The sequence below is a fragment of the Raphanus sativus genome, chromosome 8 (assembly GCF_000801105.2).
Source record: "Raphanus sativus cultivar WK10039 chromosome 8, ASM80110v3, whole genome shotgun sequence".
In the NCBI taxonomy this organism is placed as follows: domain Eukaryota; kingdom Viridiplantae; phylum Streptophyta; class Magnoliopsida; order Brassicales; family Brassicaceae; genus Raphanus; species Raphanus sativus.
In genome coordinates, this window is record NC_079518.1 from 17,550,542 (window position 1) to 17,566,363 (window position 15,822).

A 15,822-nucleotide genomic window follows, 5' to 3' on the forward strand; every position below is an offset into this window, starting at 1 on the left:
TCACATAAGCCGTGGGTACATTATCAATAAATCCGACCAGTCTTTGTCAAGACTTCGTTATATAGCCATGGGTACAGTTATCCTTCAAACTAACCATCAAAACCAGATCCATTTTTTTTGTCTAAAGACTTCAGTTTAAGCCGTGGGTCACAAATGATCAGTTTTTAAGCCGTGGGTCATAAACAAAGGAGTTTTTAGTCTCTGCCTAAAGACTAAACTCAAAGCCATGGGTCATAGAGAAAAGAGTTTTCTAGCCTCTGTCTAAAGACTAAACTCAAAGCCGTGGGTAATAAAGAAAAGAGTTTTTTAGACTCTGTCTAAAGACTAAACTCAAAGCCGTGGGTCATAAGGAAAAGAGTTTTTAGAGTTTTAGCCTATGTCTAAAGACTAAACTCAAAGCCGTGGGTGATAAAGAAAAGAGTGTTTAGAGTTTTAGCCTCTGTCTACAGACTAAACCGTGGGTCTTATATTTCATCATCCCCTAGCATAAACCATGCACCACCAACACCGATCCAATTTCATAAGTGTGCTAGGGCGATGATGAAATACAATTTCATATGTACCCAATAAAGAATCTGACCAAACACAATAATTGAGTGTTCGCCCGTGAATCTCTCTTGGGATTAAAAACAAAAACAAAACGAAACAATAAAGAATCAAAAAGAAAAATAAAGAAGTGGACATCGAATATGTACGGTCATGCGACAATCCGGCCGACTTGTTCACCAAAGGTCTTCCTACTACAATATTATCAGAATGCGACATTTGCATGAGCTGTGAAGAGAAAGTTATGTTCATTATTCTCAGCGGGAGATTACGCCAGTGTACTCTTTCTTCTTTGTCATGGTTTTTATCCCATCGGATTTTCTATGACTAGACTTTTAACGAGGCACTACGTAATACATAAATGGATAATCAAGGAGGAGTGTTAGATAATATCAAAATAGGATAATGATTATTCATAATCTCCTTGGGAGGAAAGACACTAGGGTAAAAAGAACTTGGAGCAAAAGTATCTAATCTCTTTCTTATTTTATTGTTTCCTTTGTAGTATAAACTCTGTTCTAAAACTCGGCCGCCTGGCCGAGTTAGCGGCCGCAAAATCGCTATCCGGTGAGCCACCATGGCGAGTTGTAGGTATGCGCTCAAAAAATCGGATTTAAGAAAATACTGTATTTTTTTACTTATTTAAACTTGTAAATCTAGTAAACTATCTTATATCTACGAAATTTTGACAAAAAACAATGAGAAAAACGAAGAAAAATGATGTATATCTCGTCAAAATCTGTGGCCATCGCGTTTTACAGTTACAGAAACTCAAATACCTAAGGAAGAAGAAAATATGTGTAATGACGATTTTACCCCTCATTAAAGAAAAACAATAAAAACACTAAAATCAACATCTCCTAGGTTCGAACTCGGGTTTGATGTGGTATGAAATTTGGCAGTTACCACTACACCATGCTATCTTATGTGTAGTTCGTTATTATTGGTAGTATATAGCCTAAAAAAATCGCCGATTAATCCACGAAAAATCTCCGATTAATTGATTCGGCGCTAACCCCTGCCTGACCGCACACGTAGCACCTACCGAGTTCTCAAACAGGGAGTATAAATATAGATAAATCCTTTTAAATGAAATCATCTGAATGAAATAAGAAAATTAGACACATAAAAGTACATCTCTCTCCTGTCCATGTCACCTTTTTCACTCCATCTCTCTTTCTCCCACTCACGATTTCTCTTCCTCTTTATTCACCAAACACATAAAAAAATATATATAAAATTCAGTCTCACTTTTATACATATTCAACAGTGTAAGATTTGTCCGTCAATTTATTCGAAGTCCATAACCAGTGGCGGAGGCATAAAATAAATTTAAGAGGGTCAATCCATAATTAATAGATACTATGTGTTTTTCTCCACCATATACAATAATAAAAAATTTAAACAAAATATTTAAAAAGGAAATTATATTAATATTCTAGATTTTATTATTTTTACCATTATTGTAATATAAATTCTACTTTAATCGAACATAAAATTCACATAAAATAAAAACTATTTATTTTAAATTATACTTAAAAATAGATATGTATATATTTAAACCATAATCTTAGATATTTTTATCTATTTATTTTGGTTAAAATATATTAAATTAGTTTGTATAAAATCAATAAAATTGATATGAAATCTGTATAATTATCAAAAAGTAAAAATGAACATTATTTTAAAAATATTTATAAAATTAAGATAAAATAATAAATTTTGTTTAAGTTTTGAATTATACTTAAGAATTGATAAGTCATTTAAATTATAATCTTAGATAGATTTTTATCTATTTCTTTGATAAAATATATTATATTAATTTTTATAAAATTAATTAAAAATTCATATAAAGCTGTATAATTATCAAAACGTACAATGAAAAGTATTTTAGAATTTTTAGATATATAAAGAAATTAATACTATTACGGTTAAACATTTATTTTAAAAAAAAACTGTAAAACAATTTGAAAATATTTTTAGTAATAAAATTGCATAATTATAAATAATATTTCAAAAAATTTAAAGTATTTTTAAATTATTTGTTGTCATATTTGAAAAGATTTACTTTAATGATGGTGTTTAATTTACTTTCATATTATAGAAAGTTTACATAAATGTAAATAAATATTAAATATAATTGTCCATGTCACATATAATCTTAAGTCATGTCATTATTTTAACATGTCATGGCATATTTATTTAGTCACTTTTATAGCCGCACCTGCCCCGCTAAAACTCGCGCCCGCCAAACCCGCAGGTAATTTTAATTATATTAAAATAATTATTTTTAATTATTTTAATATTATATAAAAAACTAAAATAATATATTTATAATTAGCATTATATAAATATTTATGAAATTTTATATATTTTACGAAAAAAGTTTTTTTTCCAAAAAGAAAAACCTGTTTTTTTTTAATTTGCGGGTTAGCGGTTACCCGCGACTCAAATTTGACTGATCCGCACCTGCCCCTCTTAAAATAGTCTCAACCCGTACCCGCACCGGCAATTCAAAATTTTCAAATATTCAACTTGCATCCGCTCCGCGGCAGATTAAAAGGAGCGGCATGCTGTGATTAAAATTCCCAGCTCTAAACGCAGGAAAAGATAAAGAAAAACCGGTTTGATAGAAATAAAAGCAGATTCACAGTCTTACAGAAAACGGAATGGGACTTTATTCGAACTTATTCGTTAACATCTTCCTCTCATCTCCTCCGGTAAGTGGTGTAGATCGTGTTCGATATTTCATAATTTGAAGCGATGTTGAAGCGTAGTGATAAAACAAAACTTCCTCACGGATCTCGAACTCATCGATTAGGAGTTACATTCGTCGTAATCGGTCTCCTATTACTCGTAGCTCTTTTGTTCTCTCTCGGTGACAAGAATCGACCGACACAGATCTTCGTTAAGCACGTGTCGCAGTCTCATCCAACCGTCGAAATCCATAATGGAACTCAATTAATATGGAAGATGCCAACAAACTACACACCAAAGGCTGTTCTGTTCATCGCTCACGGCTGCCACAGAAAAGCTTCAGACTTTTGGGACAAATCACCATCCTGTCCGGAATGCACCGGCTTACCAGAGGAGAGAGTTCTCGTCCGCACCGCTCTATCCAAAAGCTTCGCAGTTATCACGGTATCCAGCTCCGCAACTTGCTGGAGTTTTGGTAAGGAGAAAAGAATTGTTAGGGATGTGATCAAAACGTGGATCAAGAAGCACGATCTCGAGAGGCTTCATCTCGTCGCGTTGGGAGCTTCCTCAGGCGGGTACTTTGTCTCTGCTCTCGCGATGGATATGGAGTGTTTGATCGGATTAGTGTTAACTAAAGTTACCCGCCGACTCTTTTTGTGCACATGCCTAAGGATGTGTATAGGCAGCAGGAGATTAGAGAGTTTTTAGAAGGGTTGAGGATGGAAGGGGTTGATGCTGCGGAGGTTGAGTGTTTGGATTTGCCGATGTCTCCGGGGTTTTTTTGCGGATAGGATTCCTGGTTTTGATCGTGGTGTGTCGGGTAAAGTGTTCCAGGTGTTTCGAGAGAAGGGGTTTGTTGATGACAAGGGGTACATGAAGCGTGACAGGAGGAGAACGCCGTGGAGACAAGCTCTTAGTGGGTACAAGATATCGCTGGAAGAGAGTTTGGTTACTCCTGTTGAAGAGGAACTGAATCTTGACAATCTAACAGCCATTCACTCCATATGCGATTCAAACCAGTTAAAGATCTCTTCAGAGTGCAAACTCGTCATTTATCTAAGACCACTAAGTCTGTTGACTGTTGTAATTCTGGAATCTGAAACAAGAACTCTAAATTTAAGGATGTCGAATGCTAATTACAAGTACTTGTGAGCCGTATTACATTGTGAAAATTTTTGTGGCATGATGACTTATCTGAAACAAGATATTCAAAGCTAGAAGAACTACTGGTGGTGTGACATGTTATAATTGAAAAGCATAGTAGACACAACTTTCATGATCTAAAATAGCATTCACCTGAGTAACCAAGGATGAATAAGTCTAATTAACCATCCAAACAATTAAGAACCTAAAATCAAGATGGTCTCGTTGGTGTTAACGAGGAATAAAGTTAATTGGAGATACAAATAAACAAGGATCTGATTAAATATAAGCATCTAAATAATCACCAGCAAAGCTTCTAAAAATAATTTAGAACGTAAATTATAGTTGAAGATGCACCATTTTTAAGTTAAAGCAAAAACATATAGTAAGTTTTGGAGACAATTCTCAATAATGAACAGAGTATCAACATCAAAGATCGATCAACATATGCCACATGTTCACAGAGAAGGGTGATCAAACAAGAAAGTAAGAATCAAATAAATAAATAAATAAAGATGCATTGGAAAAACAAAATGGTTTTGACAAAATCAATATAGAAGTTCAACTACCTTTAGAGATTTGTCCCATTTATATGAAGACTTCAACCTATATCGATTTTAACAGAAACAAAAGAGCTTAAGATACATACAAACACCAAGGTAAGCATAGATTCATCCAAACAAGAGAAGTTTTTGTAGTTAATTTTGACAAGGAGATATTCAATCAATAGAGGGTAATGATACATTTGTAAACATAATTTTGACAAAGTGAATACCACATAGACGCTTATACCAAAACAAATACATTTGCAATCAATAGAGGCTAAAGTGCATTAGCTCAGGGACGCTAATACCAAAAAAATTGAGGTTTTCATCTAATCAGAGTCCTAGAGGAAAACATTTTTAAAGCTCAAAATATACAAGTTATATAATCTAACATAGCAATCACTTTGTTGGCCAAGGATGTAACATGCATGATGAAAGATGATGTATGATTTTAACAAAGTTTATAGATTAGAGATTCCATCAACTTTGTAATAAAAAACAAAGAAATAGATGCATATATGAAATTCAAGTCCTTAAGTAAACCAATATATATAAATCTAACATAGCAAACACATGATTGATGCAAGATGCAAGATGATGTATGATGCAAGATGCATGAATATGTATGATGTATGATGAAATATGATACATGCAGGATGACAGCGTTGCTCGGAACCGCACCGGAGTTTAACCTGAAAAGAAAACTCCCCTGAGCACCTGCAAACCTGAGAGAAGCTTACAAACAAAATTAGTCTTTACTTCAAGTAAACGTCTATAACTTAAGCGAATATTCAATATAGTCAATTACGAAAAGAAGTTTAGGAAACCACATACCTGTGACTTGAACTTAGATCATTGTCTTTGTCCATCGTAAAGTATCTGTTTCTGAATCTTATCCTCTGTTTAAAGACTTAAGTTAAAGCCCAAGGTTTTGTTTTTCTTCCAACCAACAGAAAGAAGATCATTGTCTTAGTCCAAATACCTCATTTAAGCCGTGTGCAAAGGACTGTTTTCCGAATCTTAGCTTCTGTCGCATGATCTGTTTTTAAGCCGCATGTTCTGTTTTAAGCCGCATGTATTGTTTTATGTTCAACTAACCAAAAACAGTTCACAGTCTTTGTCAGAGGACCTCATTTAAGTCGTGGGTGCGTAATGGATCCGTTTACAAATCTTAGCCTCTCTGTCTAAAGACATATTCTGTTTTACTTCCAACAACATATCATGGCCTTCGTCCAAAGACCTGACTCTGTTTAAGCAGTGTGTTATTATAACACAGATTATGGTATCTTAACTCTATCTGAAGACACTTTAAGCTGTGTGTTTTATAAGAAATTGGTTTTTTTGTATCTCTTAGCCTATCTCTACAGACTAAGTTTTAAGCCACATGTCATGTTCAACAGATCATGGCCTTTGTCCATGGTATCTTAGTCTCTGTTTGAAGATATATTAAGCCGTGGGTGTTATAACAAATTGGTTTTTGTATCGCATTCTTTGTCTAAGACTTCATGTAAGCCGTGGGTACAATATCCTTTTCAAGCCACTGATTAATGACCAAAAGTATAATCCAAAGGTTCTGTTTTTCTTCACCGAAAGCAGATTATTGTCTTTGTCCAAATACCTCAGTCAAGCAGTGGGTAAAGGATTGTTTTAGAATCTCAGTCTCTATACTAAAGACTAACTTTTAAGCTGATGGTTTTCTTTTTTTTTTTTAATTCCAAACAGATCATTGACCTTTCTCCAATGTTATCATTTAGGCCGTTGGTTACACAAAGCCTCTGTTTAAAGACCAAGTCTTAAGCAGCAGATTTTGTTTTTCTTTCAACGAGCCAAAACCAATCCGTAGTCTATTATTCTCGTCTATAGACCTTAACCTATGTTAAAGCCCCATGTTCTGTTTTAAGCCACATGGTTGAATCTCAGCCTCTGTTAAAGCGCAGGTTTTGATTTATTTCCAACTAACCAAAAGCACTTCACTGTCTTTGTCAGAAGACCTCATTTAAGCTGTGGGTGCGTAAAGAATCCATTTAACCTCCAGCCGCATGTTCTGTTTTACTTTCAACAGATCAGGCTTTGTCGTAAGACCTGACTTTATTTAAGCCGTGGGTGTTATAACAAACTGGCTTTCGTATATCTTAGCCTCTGTCTGGAGACAAATTTTTAAGCCACAAGTCATGTTCTATCATGACCTTTGTCCAAATACATATCTTTGTTTAAGCCGTGGGTTATAACAGAGTGGTATCTTATCACTCATCTTCTTGTCTATACACTTTCTGTAAGCCGTGGGTACAGTTTAGTTTTCCATTTGAATCAAAAATCGGATGCATAGTCTTGAATTAAGACAAGACTATAAGTTGTGTGTACTATTTATCCAGGGACTTTAACTTAAGCCGTTCGTAGAGTTATCCTTCCAACAAAATCAGAGTTATGCCTAATGACTTTTATTTAAGCCGTGGGTACAAGGTTCCTTCCAACCAACCAACCAAAACCATATCACATCGTCCTTGTTCTAAAGGATCAGTTTTTAGAGTTTCTTATAAGCCGTGGGTACAATTATCCTTCAAACTAACCAACAAAAAACAGATCCAGTCTTTGTCTAAAGACTTTCACTGAAGTCATGGGTCATAAAAGATCAGTGTTTAGAGTTTTAAACTCAAAGCCGTGGGTAGAGAAATATTTGTCTGATGCATAAGTCTTTGCCTAAAGACTTTCACATAAGCCGTGGGTACATTATCAATAAATCCGACCAGTCTTTGTCAAGACTTTGTTATATAGCCGTGGGTACAGTTATCCTTCAAACTAACCATCAAAACCAGATCCAGTCTTTTGTCTAAAGACTTCAGTTTAAGCCGTGGGTCACAAATGATCAGTTTTTAAGCCGTGGGTCATAAACAAAGGAGTTTTTAGTCTCTGCCTAAAGACTAAACTCAAAGCCATGGGTCATAGAGAAAAGAGTTTTCTAGCCTCTGTCTAAAGACTAAACTCAAAGCCGTGGGTAATAAAGAAAAGAGTTTTTTAGACTCTGTCTAAAGACTAAACTCAAAGCCGTGGGTCATAAGGAAAAGAGTTTTTAGAGTTTTAGCCTATGTCTAAAGACTAAACTCAAAGCCGTGGGTGATAAAGAAAAGAGTGTTTAGAGTTTTAGCCTCTGTCTACAGACTAAACCGTGGGTCTTATATTTCATCATCCCCTAGCATAAACCATGCACCACCAACACCGATCCAATTTCATAAGTGTGCTAGGGCGATGATGAAATACAATTTCATATGTACCCAATAAAGAATCTGACCAAACACAATAATTGAGTGTTCGCCCGTGAATCTCTCTTGGGATTAAAAACAAAAACAAAACGAAACAATAAAGAAGGGACATCATCTCTTATACCCACCCTCCTTATCGGTCAATCTTTGAAAGACATGAAACAAAAAAGAAAAAATATAAAATGGCGAATTGCTGGAATTTACAGTTAACCCTAAGGAAGGTAAACTATTTACGGGTTTTACCAAGTTTAACCGGAGGGAAAACCGAATCGAATTGAAATACGAACCAAAGATCATAAATTAGACTTAACCGTCCCCAATCCAACTTAAACCCTCCGATCCAATCTCGATTTTAACCATCTCGAACCCGAATCCAAATAACCACTCAATTTCGATTTAAACCAAGTGGAGTCTCTCCAATTTCCCTTTATTCTTTATTTCTATTTCTCCCTCCCCCCCCTCTCTCTCAAACGGTTTCCCCTAAATTCGAAAACGTATCCCAACCCTAGAACATCCCACTTCGATTCCTTCGATTTCCCTTCGATTATTCACCGAAAACGTGTGAATCATGGTTGAAACTAGGCTGGGTAAGAGAAAGGATAGGCTTCCTCCAACGGATCCTCCTCCGCAAAAGAGCGGGACCTCGAAGAACTCGAAGAAGAACAAACCGAAGAACTTGAAGAAGAGAAAAACGACGGATGAGGAATCATCGGCGGTTGAATTTGTTGGAACCGTGGGAGTTGCGGAGGAGAATGAAGTAGAAGAACCGGCTAAGGATGTAGAAGATCGGGAGAAAGAGAAAGAAGAATCGGAGAAGGAGAAAGAAAGGGAAGAAGAAAATGGAGACGAAGATGAAGAGGAAGAAGGAAACAGCGATGCATCTCAAGAAGAGAAAGAAGAAAATGGAGACGAAGATGAAGAGGAAGAAGGAAACAGCGATGCATCTCAAGAAGATAAAGAAGAAAATGGAGATAAAGATGAAGATGAAGAAGGAAATAGCAATGAAGAAGTAGAGAACAAAGATGAAGAAGAAATACAAGAGGAGGAAGAGAACGGGACTCTCCCGACTCCCGAAGAGAACGGGACTCCCGAAGAGAACAGAGGTCAAAACGAAAATGAAAATCAAGAAGAAGGAGAGAAGGAACCCCCATTGGAAGCGGAATCAGGAAATGTTGATGGTGATGGTGACGGGGTTCTCGGGCAAGGAGAAGAGGTAATAACTGTAAAACTTGAATAGGGTTTAACTAAATATATTAGGAAAGGCTCGGATAACTTAGGAGAACTATGTTTTAGTACTTGAATAACTGATGTAGAACACAATGTTACTTGCAGGAATTAGAGGCAACCGAGGCAATCAAACCGTTGAGGATGTACTTCTATGAGTCGGAGTACAAGAAACAAATAAAGATAGCGACCAAATGTTTCGTCAATGACGTTATGGTTACATTTGCTAATCTCAAACCGAAGATGAGTGATACTGAGAGGAAGTGGTTTGAGAAGCATCCACAATTCTGTCACGTGTTCCACATGGAGAAGGACTCAAACCACATGGTCCAAGGAATGTGGATGTTGCTATTGCGGACAGTGGATGGCTCGAAGAGGAAGGAAGTGTGGTTCATTGTGAATGGTGTTCCCATCCGCTATGGCCTGAGAGAACACGCTTTGATCTCAGGTCTTAGCTGCCGCAACTATCCACTTGGGTATAAGGAGTTTGGTGATAGAAAGTTCGTGAAGCGCCATTTTAAGAAGGGAGAATCAATAAGGCTTGAGGATGTCAAAGCGAAGCTGTTGGCTATGGGAGAACACAGAGACCGGCTGAAGATGATGGTTTTGTTCTTTTTAGGAAGTGTTATCTGTGCGCAAACGAAAGTAGGAAAAGGCGCCAAAGATGTTTTGGAATTCTTCCAAAGAGCTGTGGACGATCTCGAGTTCTGCGAAAACTTTCCATGGGGGAGGTACTCGTTTGATTACATGGTTAAGGAGATATCGCACACCATGGATCATTTTGGAGGTCGGGTTAGAGAGAAGACTTTATGGCCACTTCCAGGTTTCTGTCTGCCACTGGAGGTAAGCAATTGAAGATAATTACCTTATCATTTATTAATATTATTGTGTTAAGTGTTTGTACATGATTGGTATGTAGTTGCTTGCTTTTGAGGCAATTCCCAAGTTTGGATTGAAGTTCAGACAAGAGGTTGAAGACGTCGATATAGACTGTCCTAGGATGTGCAGATCAGTCTTTAAATCAGCAGGGATGAAAGGGTTCTCACTTTCAAAATTGAATCGGGAACTGGACAAAATAACGGTATGTTTCTTCTGCTACAATCTTGAAAATGTTGTAATGTTTCTTGTGCTACAAACTTTGAAAATGTTGTAGCATTATACTAACATGTATTATTTTTTGGTTTTACTTTTTTGGTATCAGTCAGGGGATATCCACAGCATCCTTCCTACCAAGACAGAAGAAGAAGTAGCTCTTTTGGAAGAGCTGACTGAAGAGGAGGACGACGTTGATGTCGATGATATTTCTATTGACAGTTGGGTAAAGCGTCTTGCAGAAGGACATTCAGTCTTTTTTGAAGAGATGTATGATGTAGACGTTGCTGCGCGTGATCCAAATGCACAAGAGGCTGTCGACGAAGATCAGGATGACGAAGATCAGGATGACGAAGTAGGTGGAGAGGAAGGAGGCGCAAGCCAGAAGAAGATGATGGAGGAGTTGATCAAACAAGTGAAAATGATTGGCACTCAGCTAAAGAGAGTTAAGAAGACAATGGACAAGTTTGAGGAAAGGATGGTGGTTCCGTTTGAGGCGTTTATGAAGAAAGCTATGGATGAAGGGCAAGGAAGCGGGGAGTGAAGAACTCGGTTATGTATTTTGTAAACTCGGTTATGTATTTTGTGGGAAGTTGGACCCATTATTTTGTTGTTGTGTGGATGTTGGAAACCTCTTGACTTTTTAGGTATGTTGGATGGAACTTGTTCTTGTTATCATGGATGTTGCAATCTTGTTATCATGGATGTTGCAATCTTATATTTTGAATGTGCCTCTTAAGGAAAACTAGGAAAAGTAGGAGAACTTAATGAAAACTAGGACAACTAGGAGAACTTAATGAAAACTAGGAAAACTAGAAATACTAGGAAAACTAGAAATACTAGAAAAACTAATTCTTCAACACCACACTTAAACTAAGCATACAATTCTTCAAACTTCCTAACAATGTCATCTTCTTCATTTTCGTCATTCCCGCCCTTCCCTGTCTTCTTCTTCTCCAAATGACTTTTCATTTCAGAAATGATCTTCTGTAATTGCTCAATCACTTTATTCTTCTCTCGGATTTCATCACGGGTTTGAAGCAATGCTCTCCTTTGCCATTCTGTACCATCCTCTTCATCGAACCAAGAGAAGTACTTGCATTCATTTCCAAGCTGCAATAAGGGGAAGGTCAAAATTCAAACCCAATTCAAATCCAGATTCCATTATATCCAGATTCCATCATATATTCATACCTTAAAGCGCGGACAGCCATAAAAGTGTCGACCAGGATTTTTGTCAGTCCAAGCTTGCCTTATTTTCGCTGGCAAGCCACAGTGACACAACCTCAGACAAGAAAATCGGCGGCTCCTTTGCGATAAAGACGAACCCGAACCCGAACCCACTTCCATCTTCACTTTTTCCATCTCACTTGCTCGGCGAGGGGGGGGGAAGAGAATTCGATTCTCGAAATAGAGAGAGAGAGAGGGAGAGGAAATGGGGAAATGGGAGACCCGAAATAGAGAGAGAGGCTAGAGAAAAAGGGGAAAAAGTCAAACTGAAAGGGGCCCAACTGAAAGTGAGATATTAAAATGAGATAATTGCCCAAAAAAAATTTGTTCTTAGTTATACCCAAGATACTAGTATTCCCAACTTTGGTCATAGTTATATTTTTGTCGGTTTCTAATTTATTTAGTGTTACTAATCTATTTAAATTGGTTATCTAGTTTTACCTTCAATATTACTAGTTTAAATTGTTATTTATATAGTTCCATGCAATTATATTTAGCGAATAGATATAACTCGAAAGTTTCGTTTGTAAGATGTCTTTGGCCAACAAAGTGTTATTGGAATTGCAAGGTCTCGTAAGAGATACGTGAGAGTTTTTTTCCTAAATTTCAGAAATTGATAACCGAGTTTTGTTATAAATAGACAAGGAATCCAACAAAGATTTTTTTCCTAAATTACATTAAAAATATATTTTCTGCTTACTTAGTAATTATTCATTATATAATCTGTTAATTTTATTCTAAAATTCAGAAATTACATTAAAATTCATTAAAAATATATTATTCATTTATAAAAGAAACATTTAATTTGTTTGACAAAAAAAAATAAACGTTCTGAAATTGATAACCGAGTTTTGTTATAAATTGACTATACTCAAGTTTTACGCAGTTTTCCAAGTCATACAACACGACACAACACGAAATGAAACAAAGTTCCAGAGATTACAACATAAAATCAAGTACCCAAATGCATTACTCGAAATATGCATTACTCCAAATTCATCCAAATTTAAACCCTTTTCCTTCCTTGCCGCTTGATGCGATCTGGAGGTATGATCTTCACCTCCTTGATCTGATCTGGTACATTCCAAGAAGCCATGTCGGGCACAACATTAAGTGTTCTGGAATACGCCAAATGCCACATTTCCGTCCAGTAGTATTTTGAGCACAACTCATGGATATCAAGGCGCCTGCCATCAACATTCCTAGCGAAATAGATATAAGCTGCCAGTCCATGCAGACAAGGGAACTTTTCATAGTCCCACACCTTGCAAGTACAAGTTTTTCCAACCAAGGTCGCCCAAAACACCTTTCCTGCAGCGTCAGTGATCTCGTACTTAAGCTCGTAACTATCAAGTTCCCGCACAGGTAGCTTATGTGCAACAGCCCATAGATCGTGCAAGTAGTTCTCAACCCGAGGCACCAGTCTTGTATTCATTGATCTAGAAACAACATCCTTCCGTTGAGTGAACCAATCAGAGAATTTCCTAATGATACAATCCAGCATTGGTATTAAGGCCCACCTCGTTGCCTCTTTAAACACGTTCTTCATTGATCCCAGAGTGTTGCTTGTATCCAAGTTGTACCTATCACGTGGGAAAAAAACCCTTGCCCATTTGTCCTTTTCAATACCACATTCCTCCACATACTTGTACGCAGCAGGACATCTTATCTTAAATGAGTCGTAAGCAGAATTGAAGTCATCAACCGTGTAATATCTGCCCAACTCCATAAGTTTTTGCCCGACTATATTCTTGTTGACGTTACAAGCATGCAATTTCACCTTTTCCTTCAAATGCCATAAACAATGACCATGGTGAGCCTGTGGAAACACGTTTCCTATGGCGAAGATCAAGCTCTGATTTCTTGTACTAATGAAAACCAGTTCAGAAGAGTCTGGTATAACACTTTTAAGCATCTCGAAAAACCAAGTCCAACTAGCAAGATTCTCACCATCTACTACTGCAAACGCAAGTGGATACCTCTGACCATTAGGATCCTGAGCTTTCGCGAAAACTAAAACACCACCGTTCTTCAGACGTATCCCCTCCACAGCTATCACCTTCCTCATAACTGCAAACCCTTCAATGCAAGCTCCCAAAGCTATGAAAAGGTACTCAAATTTACTTATATCATCCAATTTCAAACAGGTTTTTGTCCCCGGATTCACTTGCTCTAACATGTACAAATAACTATACAACATCTTGTAGCTCTCTTTCGGACTACCAGGTATATCTCTGACGTGATTGCTCATTGTGTCCTGCCAAAAGGAACAAACAAAAGAAACTCACTACAATTTCCCCTACTATTATCCTGCTACAGTTTTACCAGTTATTCGAATTTTCCCTGTTTTCCTAATTCTACCAGTTGTACCCAGTTATTCAGTTTTACTACAATTTATCAAGAACAATTGAATAATCTAGGGTTTATCCCTATCCCTCAACTCCAATTCACCTACCGAAATTCATTATATACCAATTTACCCCGAAATTAAACAAAACTTGTCACAATTACAAATCTATTAAAACCCCCAAAACCTACTTCCGAAATAATGCTAGGACAGAGCATAACTTACCGGCTGCAACTTTATCCGCCCCGACGGCAACAGACGGCAGCGTTCGAGAAGCTGAGAGAGAGAGGAGTGGAGGAGGAGCTGCAAGAGGAGCTGCTAGGGAGCTGCTACGGGGGGAGGGAATCACTTTTTTCTTTTTTTTAGACCAAACCAACAAACATAAGAACCACTTTTAATTTCTCAACCCATTTTTTTTACAGACCAATCCAATTCAGATCCGACCAAACCCGAGTTATGTTGGATGCCGATTTTGGTTTGGGAAATGGGATCAAATTTTGGGTTCCAATTAAAATATGGGATGTCCTTTTGGTCTTTTCGCATATTCATTAATGGTTGATGGGTATAGGATATTTTATGGTGCATAGGAGATTGATTGAGGAGGAGATTAGGCATTGGAGGTGATGTCCCAATAAAGAATCAAAAAGAATCTGAAATTCGAGAAACCCTAGTCAGCATCATGTCAAACATTGATAATACAAATCAAGAACAGAGACCGTTGGGAAAAGATAAATAAAGCGATCGAGAAGAAGAAGAGAGTTAAAATCTTAAACTTACTGCGTAGAAACGTAGGCTGATCGCAGAAAATTCACGCGGAATCATCAAAGCATCCAAGCGGTTTGTGAGAAAATCCTATAAGAAAACAAGACAGGTATACAAATTAGGAATGTGTTTGTGAAATTAAAAGAGAAAATCTGCGAAATTCTAGTCCCCATCTCAGAGGATTTCAAATTTAAGGAGGAGGATCATTGATGTCGATCGAGAGAGAAAAAAAAATGTTAAAAGAGAAATAAAAAGGTTGTAATTTGTTAGCTGTACATATTTATAGACTTATAGTGCTAATCACGCGTTTTCTTCTAACGGCTCGATTTTAAAATAATGGGCTAGGTCGCTTAAATAGATATGTTTTAAACTAAGGCCAGAAAATTATTCATAAATTTTGATTAAATTCGTTTTATTTTGATTTAGATCAAAAAATTTAAGTATTAATAATTCTACAAAGTAAATCATGTAATAATATGCAGTATCAGTAAAAACTAAAAATCTAAAAAGTTAAAATATTAATATTTCAACTATATATTCCAATCTAATCTGTTATATATATATATATATATATATATATATACACACACATAGATTTCAATAATTATATATAATATAAATATTATACTTTATTTAAGTTGTATGATATATTTTATTAAATTAATTATCTCAGTAATTGAAATTTAAAAAATATATTTTAATTATGTAAACTATCATTATTTGTTAGTTTATCTGTATGAATCTTATCGGATATCGAATTAAAATATAAACAATAAAATTAAAATACTGAATGTCTAAATAGTTACATATCAAATTATTGGTATCTCTAAAAATCTGATATTCAATTGGTATCCACTCCTCTTTCAAATAATAATTTTTCCAATTTTCTCTTTTTATTTTCATTTCCAAACGATATAAACAATTAAATTCAATTTTTGGGTCCAACACCAATAATAGACTAACCTTTTCTCTTTATAGA

General features: G+C 36.2%; 2 protein-coding genes and 1 pseudogene across 2 annotated transcripts; 2 read left to right on the plus strand and 1 right to left on the minus strand.

Annotated features, from left to right (window-relative positions):
- Positions 1-3,133: 3,133 nt before the first annotated feature.
- LOC130499160 (uncharacterized) lies at positions 3,134-7,462 on the plus strand (annotated as a pseudogene).
- A 634-nt stretch (positions 7,463-8,096) lies between these two features.
- Positions 8,097-12,415, plus strand: LOC130499159 (uncharacterized protein At3g43530-like). The gene is made up of 4 exons (XM_056993107.1): positions 8,097-9,401; positions 9,521-10,255; positions 10,332-10,493; positions 10,614-12,415. The coding sequence occupies exons 1-4, from the start codon at positions 8,757-8,759 to the stop codon at positions 11,046-11,048; spliced, it is 1,977 nt and encodes a 658-aa protein (XP_056849087.1). The 5' UTR covers positions 8,097-8,756; the 3' UTR covers positions 11,049-12,415.
- On the minus strand, positions 11,378-13,985 carry LOC130499017 (uncharacterized). Its single transcript, XM_056992905.1, has 2 exons — positions 12,747-13,985; positions 11,378-11,617 (listed from the first exon to the last, which is right to left on the minus strand). Exons 1-2 carry the CDS (start codon positions 13,983-13,985, stop codon positions 11,378-11,380), a joined length of 1,479 nt encoding a protein of 492 aa, XP_056848885.1.
- Positions 13,986-15,822: the final 1,837 nt, after the last annotated feature.